Below are 14,829 nucleotides of genomic sequence, written 5' to 3'. Positions count from 1 at the left end.
TAACTTGATATTTTATGCACTCCATATGTGCTCTACTGCTCCATATCTTATCTCGCATGCACACAAATGCACGGTTATACACATAAACACACTTAACATATGCATAATTGAAAAACACACACGCACGCACACACTCATGGCCAAAAGCAAACGAACAGACACACATTAACTCACACACGGGGGATATGTGTTGACCTGTGAGTCATTGCTGTCAGCATTGATTTCCTTTTCCCGGAGTGACCCCTGTCACCACGGCGATAGAGTGGCCGATATTTTACCAGCGGTGCCGGGCCTCTCTGTTTCCGTGGAGCCTCCTGCCGCTCTCTCCTTCTCTGCAAGTCTTTTTCATGTCTCTTTTTCTTTGCTCTTTTCAGCTGTTGCTTATTGCCCTTGTTAATTTGGCCCCGTCCTGTCTATTTCTTCCCTCTTTTTAATAGTCTGACCTAATAAAAAACGCTGGACAATCAGAACTATTTACTTTTCTTTTGAACTCGGTTAATTCCTTTGCCCCCCTTCTATGCTGTTCTCTTTTTTGCACAGTGTGAATTGACCTCACAATAACTGTGCTGACACATTTTTCACTCGTCCTTACAAATTTTCATTTGAAAAAAAGAGACATGCAGACAGGCAGACAGGATAATGGCAAGGGGTATTTTGAATTGAAACTATATCTGAGAATTGTGTGTGTGTGTGTCTGTCTGTGTTTTTGCATAAGCTTTTGTCTGCATATGCTCTGTCTTGCTTTCTCTGTCCTCCTTTCAATGCACTTGACTTCCCACACTGTATTGCTTTAAATATGTTCTTTTTAAAAAATCTCCTAGGAGAGAAGTCGAATTATTAAATCAGTTCTATCTCCATTTTAATCTTGGATTCTGGGTTTGAAAATGAGGAATGATTGTTTTCCTTCAATTTTATTTATGCAGTTGCTGTATATTAATGTCTTCTTTCCTCATGATAATATTATCATGCCGCTGCGGTCAACAAGATGCAAATTCTTAGCAATTAGTCAGGGGTGACACACTTCACACCTTTACCCCTGGGCGCTGTCGGACTTCATCACGGTTTACACCTGAGAAAATCAATTTCTACAAAACTATTTTCCTTTATTTAGCAGTGCATATCTAATAAACAGAAATTTAGGTTGTACTGAAGTGAATATTGAACTATTTGGATATGAGTTCAGAGAGAACGTATTATTTCTTGGGTGTACTACTTTAGCATTAAAATTCATTTCAAGGTGTACGGTACTGCATTATAATGCTGCAGTTACTGCAAATACACTAAACAGAAATAAATAATCAGGATGTCATTTTCTGTCTATCCTAGGTGTCTGGGGTTGGGTTGAAGCCTTTGTTGCTGGATGAGGTCACTGGACCTGTGGCTCACATCCCTCGCAGGTTTGTATTACCTTCGCTTCTCATCAGCGAGGCAGATTTTTTCTTCGGAGAAGTTTACTTTTGACTGAAATAATGATTAATTTCATGATTCGACCACACAAACTCACTCACACACATGCGCAGGTACCCCACTGTTGAGAAAGGTAACAGAGCTGGCCTCAGGGACTGTGTCTATCCTGAGGGAGCTTGAACTCTTTAGGGAGTCACTGCAACACCACTGTCCCCATGGCAATATGCAAATCCCTATATGATATTTCCCACCATGCAATGCTCCAAAGCCCCTAAAGACGTGTTCTGTTTTTACGTTAGATCTTCCCGGAGAGACAGATTTTTATTTTTACATTCTGACAAAACTAATGAAAGTAGCATTTTGGAATATTCGTGCTCATACATATTTATCTAGTTCACACTTTTTCATTGCCAGCTAGGCACTTGGACTCACTTGACCAGTACGAAGTTTGATAGGAAAATCAATTGAGTAGCATTTGGATACAATGAAAACAACCATCCAAATAAAAACTCATTCAAATTACACCTTGCTGGAGCTCTACTCTGTCACCTTTGGTATTATTGTATTATCACATATTTCCAAATCAGCTTTCAGTTTCTGTCTCGTGCTGTACATAGAATATCATTGTTTTTGTTCTTTGCCTTTATAAAACAGCTGCTGTAGCATCTCACAGCTGTTTGATGCTACAATACAACTCAATCTCTCGATGTCCCGACACTAAGAGATTGGCCGTCTGCAACTTGCGCAGGTGGCACAGCACCAGCAGTAATTTCATTAATTATTTATATCTTCTGACATGCCATTGTGATCTTAGGTATTAACCCAAATGCTTTTCTCTAAGCAAGCAGCTGAGCTGCTGTGCACAAATTCATAGTTACCCTTTGGCAACAGAGCAGTTATGCGTAGAATGAAGTCAGCATTTTTATCCATAGCAGAAGAGTCAAAATATAGGTTAGTTTCATCTAGAGAATGACAATGTTTTCATGGTGTATCAAGTGATTATTGCAGGAAGTAGTCTGCTTTGATTTTTAAAAGCAATGATGTATGCAGTAGAGTTATTGAAATGTATTGATTATGTTATTGAAATTACCAAAAAAGTGAATAATCTACCCAAATTTTAACTAAAGACATTGTCCCCGTTTCTACTGCCTGCAGTAGATCATGTGACCTCACTACACAAGAGCTCCTCCTCATCTCAAACTCGAACTCAACCCCTGCTGAAAAGTAATGCCTTTGTCCTCAAAGGTGACATTATAATATTTACTGACATAAAAGAAAAACAGTTAATTTCCAAACACATGGGTATTACTGCAGTTGGTATTTATTTTTCACAAGCTGTCATATAATAGCTAAAAAAACACATCCAAATATGGTCAAAAGTGACAGTCAGTGGTTTGACAGCCTGCAGCGCAGCCAATTAAAGCACCCAGCTAAGCAGGAATCAATGGTCTGGCACAATGTGGCACAGCCGAGTTTGTGGCTATACGGGGTTTCTATGCCGTTCCTGTAAAAGGCACTGAAGGGTGTGATGGATCCTCAGTCAGCGTACTTGCTGTCAGAGATGAGGGGCTTTGCATCACACCTTGAGCGTTTTAAATGGCTGCACATATAATAATAATAAAAAAATTAAATAAATGAAATGAGTAAATCAGGTCTCCTGAAATGAAATGACAGGCAGGTTGAAACAGCGGGTGAGTGTGTGTGTTTCTTGCCACCAGCGTCAACATTAAACGCATCAGATTGAAGCCACCCTCCAGGGTAGCATCACTCAGCCAGGTGTGTGTGTGTGTGTACGTATGCGTGTGCGTGGTGAAACCTAAGTCTTTTATCTACTTTTCCTTTTTCTCTGTGTTTTTTTTTTGTTTATCTACAAATTTATTTATATATTTCTGTTGAAATGGTGTACATAACACACACACAGACACCCCCCCACACACACCCACACACACCCCCACACACACCCCCATACACCCACACACACATTGATCTATCAGTGTATTAATGTGTGAGTGAGTGTCAGTTTTTATCCCAATTATTTTTTAAATTATTTCCCCTTAGTATAATCTCCAGCAGAGTTTTTTTTACACAGGAGTTAACTTGAGTGCTGTTTTCCTTTGCCAAAAGCAGTCAAATGCTGAAAGTTAGTTAGGAAAGAGAGAGAAAAAAAGCTTTGACAGAATATCCTGATTCTCATTTGGGAAAGGTAGGAACTTCACTTATGTGAAACTTAGGCGGTATCCCTCAGTGAGACTGTTCTAATTCAAAACTCCAAACTTTTCTCTGTTAACAGAGTGATGAGATACACGGGCTTCAAGAGACTAGGGGGCGGTTCATCATTGTTATATTATTATTTTCTTCTGGCGCTGGTTGTTTTTCTGTTGTCCAGCTGGTTTTCCAAAAAGCTACACACTCTTCACCATTTTCTTCAGCACTGACAGTGTACAGTAGACTCTCTACCTCTGTATCTATCTCTTCTCTTTCTCTCTCTCTCTCTCCCACTTCTCTCTCAGGACGGGAGGAGGATATGTCTCTTTTTCTCCATATTGACTTTCCCAGGTCAGGCTCCTCTTCTCCTATTAGGCCAAGCTAACTGATCAATACGAAGGCCTGGTGGGCTGCTGTACGGACATGCAGACATGCACACACAGCGGGCCGTGCCGCGGCCAAGTGCCACGCTCATTAACAAACAAACGCACAAAGCAGAACACGCGCAGCGCTCGTATCTACCCATTTACGAATATAAGCACACGCACCTCTTAACGATACAGCTGATTATTAAAGCCACGGCTAACATTTCTATATGTATGAAAAAGTCGCCGACATTAACAAAAGTCACGAAACGAGCACATTGATTAGTCAGTCGTGCGCGAATATATAAAACTTCATCCAGTTGGTTGCTTTTCTGTCAAATACTGAGATGCATGAAAACTCCTCCTCTCCTCTAAAAAATCTTCTCTCTTCTCCTCCCCTGCTGTTCTCCCAGCTGATGAGTTGTGACATCTGCAGCGCTGCGACATGGATAAGCAGCTGCCAGAGATGGAGCTAGGGAGGAATGATGGAGAGAAGACAATGCAGGAGAAGGGTGAAGAAGGGGGGCGGGGGTGGCTTAGGAAGGGGTGAGGGACGCTGACAAGCAGCAACAGTTAGATGTACAGTGGGGTGGGGCGGTGGGGGGCATGATTGCATTGCGTGTGCATGTTCCTAAATGTGTATATGTGCATGTCTCTGGGTGTGAGTGTGTGTGTGTGCATCTGTGAATGAAGCTGTGTGGGCATATGAGCATATGTGTCTGTGCATGGCAACGTGCCAGGCAGTGCCATCTGGCTGCTTGACAGAACTCCTCTCATTAACGGGGAGGTTAATTGCTGTGGCAGCGCCCAGGCTGTGTCAAACACCACCCTGGGGACACGGAGGCAACAGACTATCTACATGTTGGTGTGTGTACATGCACCGACACGTGCGCGCTTGTGTCTTAAGCATAAAACGCGGAGCGGGAAACCCCAAGCCTTTTTTTTCCCCACAACATAAAAAGGTTAAAGCGAACCTGCTGTATTATATATGAACCCCATCGTGCGAAGACAGTCACAAGGAGGACTTGTGTCCTTTTTTTGCGTGCCAGGTTACATAGATGTTCAGATTATTCTTATGAATTATGCCTTGTTGCTGTAATGATGTAGAAAGAATTGGGTTTACAGAGCCAATGTCTATAGCCCTGGGGGCAAACACATATGTATACACGCTCACACACCCACATGCACAGCGTGTTGGAGGGGAGTGGTGGCAATTTGCATTTGTTATTACTGCATATTCATGACTAATTTTGTTAGCCTTGCTTAATAGGGCTGAATGACAGGTTGAGGAATCGAGAGCCTGCTTTAATATCACATACAGTCACAGTAATACACACACACACACACACACTCTTCAGTCACATTCACTCAACCTGCTCTCTCTGTCCACACAGTAATCATAACAACACTTAATGCTTTTAATAGGAATTCTCTGTTCCTCTGGTGGTGTGACATTGTGTCATTTGTTTACCACAAGTACTTATTGTGTATTGCAGTATAGCAAGCCATGCAGCCTTATTTGTTGCATGCATAATAATGACCTGCAATATTATGCACACACGCACGCAGATGCGTACGCACTTGAATGGCATGAATAAATTTGCATGTTGACTTGTTGCAGATCAGGATTTGCTGCGTGTTTTCATTTTGATTTTCCCAAAAGAAGCAAAACTGTTGGAAATGAAGGATCCTCCTCTTCTTAATAAATTCAGTTCCATCCCGTAATGGTGCAGAAAATAGAGGCTTATGTGTCGTTAAGTAATACAAATTATACTTATTTTATTATTTTTATTTTTTTAATCCTTTGACTCTGCATTAGTTGTGTGTTTATGAGTACTTGGACAAGATAAGAACAGTGTGGTTTTTAAAAAAATCTTTGTTTCTGCAGAGAGCTTATGCTTGCACGCACTCACATTCATTTTCTAAGTGTCTCCTTCTTACATTTGTGATTTTTAAGTGTGTTTCTATCAATTCTATAGGAAAATAGGCTTCAAATTAGCTTGTTTTTACACCCAAGTTTCGCACCTTTGACTAAAAGGACCTAAAGAAGTCATCTTATCATAAATGATAGCATTTCTTTTCCTTTTGGTCTTAAATGACATGTTTTGGGACAAAAAACATCCTTCTACACATACCTATTTTTTACTTAGGCTTCTATATCACAGGTTGTGTGTTGTAAATTATCACCTTAGCTCGGTGAGGAAAACTCTACTTACGATTAAATAAAAAGACATCAAGTGGATTAATAACAGCAGAACATACACTTTCCCATTCTCCTATCGAGGCAGAACCAGACTATAATCTAAAGTCAGCTTTCACTATTTCCTCTGTGGCTTTTACTCCATTTGACTGAAAAGTTGTTTTTTTTTTTTGCCAAAGTGAAAGATTTAACTCTCAGCGCTCTCTATCCACTCACATGTCACTTTTGTCAAATCTTGCCTTTCCTTCTCCACTTGGTGTGAAAGTGTAGACACGCTTGATCAAATGTGAGTTTAACATTTTTAATCTGTGCAAAGTTTCATCAGAATAGCTCATCTCATGAGGCTGGTAAATATGAAACTGTGTGTGCGTGCGTGTGCCTGCGTATGTCTTTGTACGTGCCCGTGTGTTTGTGAACAGTACCACACAGTGCCGTATGATCTGGGGTTTTTTCTCTCTCCTTCCATCTTGGGTGTGTGACAGCTGTCACTGGTGACTCAGAAAGGTGTCTGGGCAGAGTTAACGTATTTTCACCGCTGGGAGACACACAGACTCATACACACGCATGCACACGCGTGCGCACACACACACACTGACAGAGAGGAACACATATCAGCTCTGGTTGCTGTCACCTAGCACAAATTTCAACAGGCTCAGCATCTCTTTGCTGCTTTTGAATTAGATGTTTTTGAATTTTACACCTTATACATGTGCTGCATGTTGCTTACACATTCCTGTTTTATCCTGCATCAGTTGTTAAAACAATTTGATTAAGGATCAAAGCTTATACACGGTGATGGAAACAATTATATACACTGCCATATGCTGTGGCTTTCATCTCTGTAATTCACATCACTTATTAATGCGCTCTGTACTCACTATAAACCTGAAAAGAGATATTTTCCCTCTGTGTTTTACATCTATCTGCTTGTTCAGTAGTTCATGATTTCCTTCCTCTTCCTTATGCTTTTCTGCTATAGCAGTGGTTCCGTGGACCAGATGACGTCTGAGACGGAGGATGTGAAAATCCAGCTGCAAACCAATGACACGATCGTCTCGGATCTGGAGAGGGAGCTCGCAGAGAATATACAACAAAAGCAAAAGGTAACCGACTTGACTTGACTTGATTTTAGCACATTCCAAAGAATGAGCTACCAGGATCACGCCACAAAAATGCAAACAAGACGTTCTGTCGTTTGCACGTAATTGTCTGTAGTTCCCCCCAAAAAACAAGACAATGTAAACAAATCTTTTCTTTTTTTTTCTCAGAGCAATTGTAAGGTTGAAACAACTAAATGATTTGCTAAGAAATTGTTCCTTTTTTTGCAGCATTTGTTCAGAAGGCTGTTTAAAAGGTGGAGGAGTTTTTTTTACGATATTGGTTTGGCAGCTGTGCTACAAGCGCTCCATGTGCAGTCAGGTTTAACAGGAAGCCATGGCGTGTGTGATGAATTACCAGCATATCTCAGAGCCCTGGGTAACAAACATGGCATCGCCGGTCGGGATTAAAAGGGAGAGATTTTTACAACCTTCCCACACCTCCTTACAGGGTGTCACTAAATTATACCCACTGCTGTTTTACTGTCTTCTGTGGCTTATGGTTAAGGCACACGTAAACACACACAGGCTCGCAGAAATACACACATGCATTTGTGCTTGTGGTAAACCCAGACTTGTTGGTTGTTTATGTGTGTGTTGGCTGGTTACTGTTTGTTTATGCTGCTTGTGAGTTGACTCATTTGCACTGCCGCTAATTAGTGGTTTGTGTGATTACAGACAGATCCGTAGAGAAACAAGTGGAGTAACTGGAGCTTGTTCTGTTAATCACATTTTCAACAAATGGCTATATACTTTCTATTCCACTTGTGTTTCTGTTTAGCTGGTGCTTCTGCAATGCAGATGCGCAAACATATCTACTAACAGAGGACACACAAACACACATGGAGCCTTGGTACATGTGATCGCCATAACTAAAAAATACTGTTTGTTAGCACGAAGACACTATCAAATGAACGGCTTTCCAGAACACGTGGCCAAATTAAGTGTATCCTCATAAAACTATAAATGATATATATTTACAGTATACGTTGTATTTTAATCTGCAATATGTGAACTTCTAACTATGAATTTGTCTTACACAACCCAGGCAATTATCGCTCGTGCTCTTACAGTTGTAATTACATGGACTTCTATTTTAAAATGAGACATTAAGAATTGATATAAAAATGTAATTTTATTCATTCCAATTCATTTCAGATTATTGCGAGACATTTATGAAAAAGTAATCAAAAGCAATTTGGAAAAATTGTATGAGGAGTATTAGCCAGTGAATAATTCTCAATGAAAATAAACCTTTGTCTCTTTTGGGGGGAAAAAAAGTCAAATTTTAATTCCTTTCTGGCGAAGACTGCGACGCAGGTGCTGGAAAGCGGCGAGAGGCTGGTGCACCTGCAGAGCGAGCTGTCTTGTCTGCGGCGGATCCACGAAGACAACATGAAGGAGATTGCTGAGAAAGACATCTGCATCACCAAACTGCAAGCTAACATTCAGCTCCTGCAACAGGAGGGGGCTGACACGCGTGCTCAGGTGTGCAAAGGCTTACACGTGTACTATTCGGGACTGCTGTTTGCACACGTACACACGCACGTGCCACGCATATTGCACATGCAACATCTATTAATGTGTGGTGTAATAAAACATAAACTCGCTCACTTAGTGCCAGTCAATTTAGCCATCTTTTTCCATGACCCACTTTTTCTTTTGCTGCCTTGCAGGATGTTGTCTTGCGATGGGTCTCTTGATGTTTCAGATTAGTTTTTTTAGATTATGTGACTGGTACCTCATTTGTTCCACAGATTGCAGGGATGTGACTGCCTGCACATTTCTTTTTTTTCTTTTCTTCTCCTGTCTGACTTTAGCTCTCCAAGCTGAATGTAAGAACAAATGAGCTGCAGGAGGAGTTAAAGAAGAAAAGAGATGCTACGGAGGTAGAGGGAGGATGAGGAGAAAATAAAAGGAGCGTTAAAAAAGCAGATGAGAGGAGAAGGCAGGAGCAACTGAAGACAGAAGAGTGGATAAAGAGGGTGTTAGAGGAGAAGATGATGAAGAAAGAGTGGAAGAGGGGGTTTGAGGAAGATGGAAAAGACTGTTTAAAAGTGGGCTAAGAAGGCAGCTGTTTTGAATTCTGAGGTGAGTGTATTAATGCACTCTGTAACTAAACAAGAACTACTCATCAGCGGGTAAAACTGCAAACTGGGTTGCCAATAAGAAGTTACACACCTTCATCAAGTTTCAGGATGATTAGATTCTTTTGATCATTGATATGATTTGCATGACCTTCCTCTCTTTACAATTTTATACACGTTTATATCAAAATCCTAACTTAGTGTTTCAGAGTTAGGACTTTTTTTTGGACGATGGACATCCCTTTATTGAGCAGACTTGATATGTTTACCAAAAACAGTACAGCAGATAGCATATTTACGCGTATGCACATACACACACTTACACAGTCCTAGAAAAAAACCCCAACAAAACACTTCACCTTAATTCAGACCTCAGACACTCTCTCCTCTACACCTCCCCCCCTCCCCCCCTTCCTTCCATCCTGCCATCTCGCCACAACCGCTCCAAATTAATCTGCAAAATATTGATTTGAGGACCAAGGGGGTGGGGGGGTGGAGGCGCACGATTGCGGCCGCATATTAATACGAACAAGCCGCTCTTCGTCTCTCCTCTATACTTTAAGATCCTCATATCTTCATAATTGATTAATGTTCCTTTGTGAAGTGGGGATGAATAATACATTAGTGGGCCTGCTGCACCCTCAGGCTGATGAGAAAATGTTTAATTTCAGTAAATGTAGCGCTCCTTCTCTCTTTCTCTCTGTTTCATTTCCCTCTCTCTGGTTATTTGTGAGTGCTGGAGTGTGTTTGTGAGTTTTCACTTGCTGACGACCGGAGGAGTGCTGTTGATTTGCTTCTTCTGTGTTTACTGTCGGCTTTAAGCGCATGTTGAGCATCACAAACAAAAGACAGCATCTGCATTTGCAAACACGAATGAATAAATTGGTGGTATGAGCTCAGCATTGTTCTATTAACTGATATAACTTCAAGAGCTGTGTCACTTTTACAGGACTGCTTGCCTTGAGAGAGAAATCATCCCCCTCTGACTTTTTTTTATGTGTGTGTGTGTGTGTGTGTGTGTGTGCGCACATTGCATCAAAATGTGCTGGAAAGACTTTTTGTTATCAGTCAGCAATCACTAAGGGCATGGAAATGTGCCATAAACCCACCTGATGAGGAACAAGTAGCCCCCTCCGCAACCTGGAAAAGTGCGAGGAGCTTGACATTTGTCAGCTGCCCCGACTGGCACAGCCTGGCTCCACTCAAGCTCATCTGGTTAACAGTGCTAATTATGCTAATCAGAAACCTAATGATGATGATGAGGGGGTTTAAGAGCCACAGCATAGCAAGCTTGGAGTGTTTGTGTGTGTTGGTGGGGGTGGTAGTGAGGGGTGGGGGTGGGGCTGGTGGGGCTGAAGTGCCTGGCACCTGATGGTGAGCATCTGTGTGTCGAACAGATAAATGATGAAATCAACACGCGCGGAGGCGCCCACAGGTCTCCCTTCATGCCTACTTAGCTTTGCCTCGTTTTCGTTTGAACTTATACCAGCGATGAAGGGGATCCATACACACGCACAGCCTCATACATACACACAGAGCGCTAATTGAATAAATAGCACTCCTCCGTTAACAAGGATCCTAATTAGTTATGCTAATCAGACTAGATAACCCAATTAACCCCACAGTGAGGCAGGGTGGGCTCCTCTCTGTGTGTGTTTATGTGTGGGTGTGGATTTATGTGCCTGAGAGCATATCAGAGACACTTAAGAAAACACGTTTGCCTAATTACTTTTCAATGGCAGAGACGAGCGTTTATGCTTTTTTCATGTCCTTATTGTTCTGCAGTTAAATGCAGGATAATAAGCTTTCCACACTAAAGAAAATAAGGATTGAACAGTGTTTGTTTTTGGGCTTTCATATGTGGGGGATATCTGCATTTATATGTATTTCTCTTTGCCTTCTGCCAGCCTGTCTCTCAGTTAGATCTACATTGACATGTATATTTTTACAACTATTATGGTTGTTTAAACAGAGTGTGTATTTGTTCAGAGAATGTCTGGCTGTTCCATTAGTTTATGTCCTTGGAAATACAATTTGGCCTCAAGTTCTCTCCGTTTATTTAAAACCTTCAGTCAGCGTTCCCCTCCTAATAGTGAGCCGTGTTTCCTCTCGTTTAGCTCCACCACTCATTATCCGGGCCATGTGGAAGAGACAATGTTTAGAGAGAAGAGAGAGGGAGACTTGGAGAAGGACAGCGAGAAACAGAGGGAGAGGGAGAAAACGGCTAAAAATATGAGCGAACCAGAGAGAAAAAGACAGAGGGAATTAATGAGTGACTGAAAGAGAGAGAGAATGTAGATTGTCTCTGAACCTGGCCGCAGCTGCTCGTGCTTCTAATGAATGGATGAGGGAGGGGGGGGGGGACACCCGGACAAGACTGTCTTTGTTGTGCCTGTGCCATAGAAAGAGTGAGAGCACAGCAGATTTATGTCTTACAGGAAGTCTCCTAGATTTGTGGTGTCACAAACCGCCTACCCCAAGTCAACTTCATGCTCTGGCTTTTAATTAATAGGCAGCATTCATGTATATGTATCTGTTTGCCTCTGTGGCATGTGCCTGTTTTTGAACATTTAGCCATGTAGTTGATCATGTGTGGTTTGGAAATGACTATTAGTTTTGACAGAACAGTACTCATCCTGTCTTCCAGTTTGGCCTCTGCATCTGACATTGGGAGACCTTTAATTAGCTTCCGAATAATTTAGCATTAGATTTATACTTTGTTTAGGGCCCTTAAAAGAGTGGCAACAACGACATTTTCACATACAAAGGCCTGTCTTTTGGATTAGCCTTGCTTTTAGTTTTAAGAACAGTTTCAGGGCTACCCTCACATTTGACTTAAGCTGCTTTAGAGAACAAATACTGTAAGGTATTAAATGCGGCACCCAGCCTTAGCATTAGGTCGTGGCACCTTTGCTAATGTGCTAATGGAATTCACTGCGGTGCGCTTAACTGCTGGTCTTAATGTCCAAAGCGTGCACTTTTGTAATGGGAAGCCCAAACAGTAGAAGCTACTCCGTGCAGTGCAGGTCCAGAACGGGGGGCGAGATGCTAATATTGGCTCGGGCTCACATCAGCTGAGTCATCTCCTCTGTGTCCTTGGCTTATTAACTGATTTAAGACTGATTAGATCAGTCATGCACAGACGTGCGCAGGCACACATGCGCACCAAATTTGAATATCAAAATGGAATTGCTTGACCAGTGAAAACTAGATTAATTCAAAATGTTTGCATCAAGGTGTAGGTAAAACGGATGACTGTGCATATTTTTAATGCACCTTGCAGCATTTAGAGCCATTTATGACATTAACTAAAGCTCATGTTATGCAAACACATTTTGCAAGTCAAAGCCACTTATGTTGAGAATACATGATGCTCCTTTTTTCCCTCCTTTGCCTTGATTTGACTTCATGAGATCATCAGCATAAGTATTGATTTTGCACTCCATTAAATGGAGTTTGAGTTTGCTACAATGTGTCTCGTCTTTTCACAATACCATGCCTCAGTAACAAGAGTGTTGAACTGTTTTACGGCATTGTTATTTATGGGCCTTGTTTTAATCAGTAGCTGCAGAGATACTTCAAATAGCTTGATAATAAGAAAAAAACAACAAAAAAAGATGATTAATTTCTGCACGGACACATTGTTGACCCTATACACCAGAGCAGCATTAGCTTAAATCCCTATTTATCACCTGTAATTGTTCCTTGATCTCACTTCATCAAGGTTATGTAAACAGATTAGATGTTGCTTCGCTCCCAAGAAATTGCCACAAATAGCTTTTCTTCTCTCCGGTCTCCAGAAAGCATCAAGAACTTGCACTGTTTCTGCCTGGTCAAATCTGCTGACAACCTAACAGCATGGGTGGCGGTGCACATTTGGCACAGAAACCTCCCTCGTTCTCAGTTTTAATTTGAAACAAATAATTTCTGTTGTTGTGGTTGATGTGAGAAACGACTGAAGTTTTCCACCTACTTGATCAGCCCTGAACACGATGTTACAGTTACACAGCTGTCCTGGTAAATAAGAGAAGGTTGTTAGAGTTGGTTGAGTCAGCCAGTGTTAAATGTGTATGCCTGTGTGTGCTCTCGCACAGGACTGATTGTTTCTACTTCTCTCTGTATATGTGGCAGTTTCCTCTCGAGATGTTAATTCCTCTCCTCCCTGTTGTTGTCATGCTTCCACCAGCAGTGTCTGCACCGGGGAGACGAAGACATATTGGTGTTAATGAAAAGCCCTCCTAAACTATCCTCCCCGCATGAATGTTTAAACATGCTTGTCATAACATTCATTCGCTCACACATGACAGCTAGCATCTGCAGCTGCCTTGCTCGCCCTCAATATTTTATCATACCATCTCCCCTAACCCCACACTAGCACAATGGCTGTGTGTTAGCAAACTGAATTATAATGACTGAAAACAGGCTGTGTTCAGACCCACTGCCAGCACAGGCCATGCATAATGGATTCAGTAACACCAAAGGTCTCATAATGGTACAATTAGTCAATCTTAAATATGAAAGTAATAAAGAAAGGCAAAACAAGAAGCCTTTTTGTTTTTTTCAAGTAGCAAAAGAAAAAAAAAGAAAAGGGGAAATGTACACAAAGATAATGAGAGAAAAAAATGCAAAGTAAGGGGAAAATGTGTAAAGAAGGAAAGAAAGAGAGAAATCCTTGTGTCCATTTACAGTATGCTATTCCAAAGTCCCATAACGCTGCAGGTCAGCAGTTGTGACCTTGGTGGTTTTGACAGAAATGATTCACCATGGTAACGGTTGGTCTGCAACCCTCAGTACACCCCCGCACCCCTCATCATTCCCCAACCTTCCTTACCGCCTCTTTTCCAATTTGATTGGATGCACAATTGAAATGTCATGCCTCAGCAAAACGCATGCACACACACCCGATTAACCACAGTGAAAAAGTGGGGGGGATAAAAGAACTGGACATGTTATACACATCAAATTATAAATTAAGAGACAGGTCCAATGGAAGAAAAGAGGGGTTTTGGTCGAGCATCGAATCGCTTGCATTTCAGGTAGCAAGGATAAATATGCATATATGTGTGGTTGAAATCGTAATCAGAGCTATAGGGTTAATGTTGTGTGATGTACCAGGGGACATGGGCACAGTGCATCAAAGCAGTGAAGGGAGCCATAGTCACTAAATGCAAAGTCAAATGAATATTAATGCAGAACCAATTACCTCAGAGAAATGTTGTCTGTAGGTTAACTTTGCTAACGCGTGTGTCTCACCTTTACCGCAGTAGAAGCATTGGGGGATGGGTTGTTGAGGGGCAGTGCTGATATGTTAGTTTTCTTCCTAACAAGCTTCTCTGTCCCTGCTAAAATAGAATTGTTGAGCAAACAGCTTCTCCTCTCCACTTATCTTATTTCAATACGATGCAAGGTCCAATTTTTAAAGAGAGGGAAAGCGCAAAGTGAGGGTTACAATTAGGGTGTTACTTGAC

At 41.5% G+C, this 14,829-nt stretch overlaps 1 protein-coding gene across 6 annotated transcripts in view; it reads left to right on the top strand.

Annotated features, from left to right (window-relative positions):
• LOC102076257 (myosin-9) overlaps positions 1–14,829 on the top strand; it is a 147,714-nt gene that overhangs the window by 9,994 nt on the left and 122,891 nt on the right. For 4 of the 6 annotated variants that reach the window (XM_025910425.1, XM_005471725.3, XM_019363443.2 and 1 more), the window contains exons 3-5: positions 1,327–1,397; positions 7,157–7,280; positions 8,583–8,762. In XM_025910425.1, the coding sequence (XP_025766210.1) occupies positions 1,327–1,397; positions 7,157–7,280; positions 8,583–8,762 (375 nt within the window). The remainder of the gene's footprint in view (positions 1–1,326; positions 1,398–7,156; positions 7,281–8,582; positions 8,763–14,829) is intronic. The other 2 variants (XM_005471724.3, XM_005471726.3) reach the window with 2 other exon arrangements.

This window comes from Oreochromis niloticus, linkage group LG9 (assembly GCF_001858045.2).
Source record: "Oreochromis niloticus isolate F11D_XX linkage group LG9, O_niloticus_UMD_NMBU, whole genome shotgun sequence".
NCBI classification, from domain to species: domain Eukaryota; kingdom Metazoa; phylum Chordata; class Actinopteri; order Cichliformes; family Cichlidae; genus Oreochromis; species Oreochromis niloticus.
This window is presented reverse-complemented; position numbering and strand designations above follow the sequence as displayed.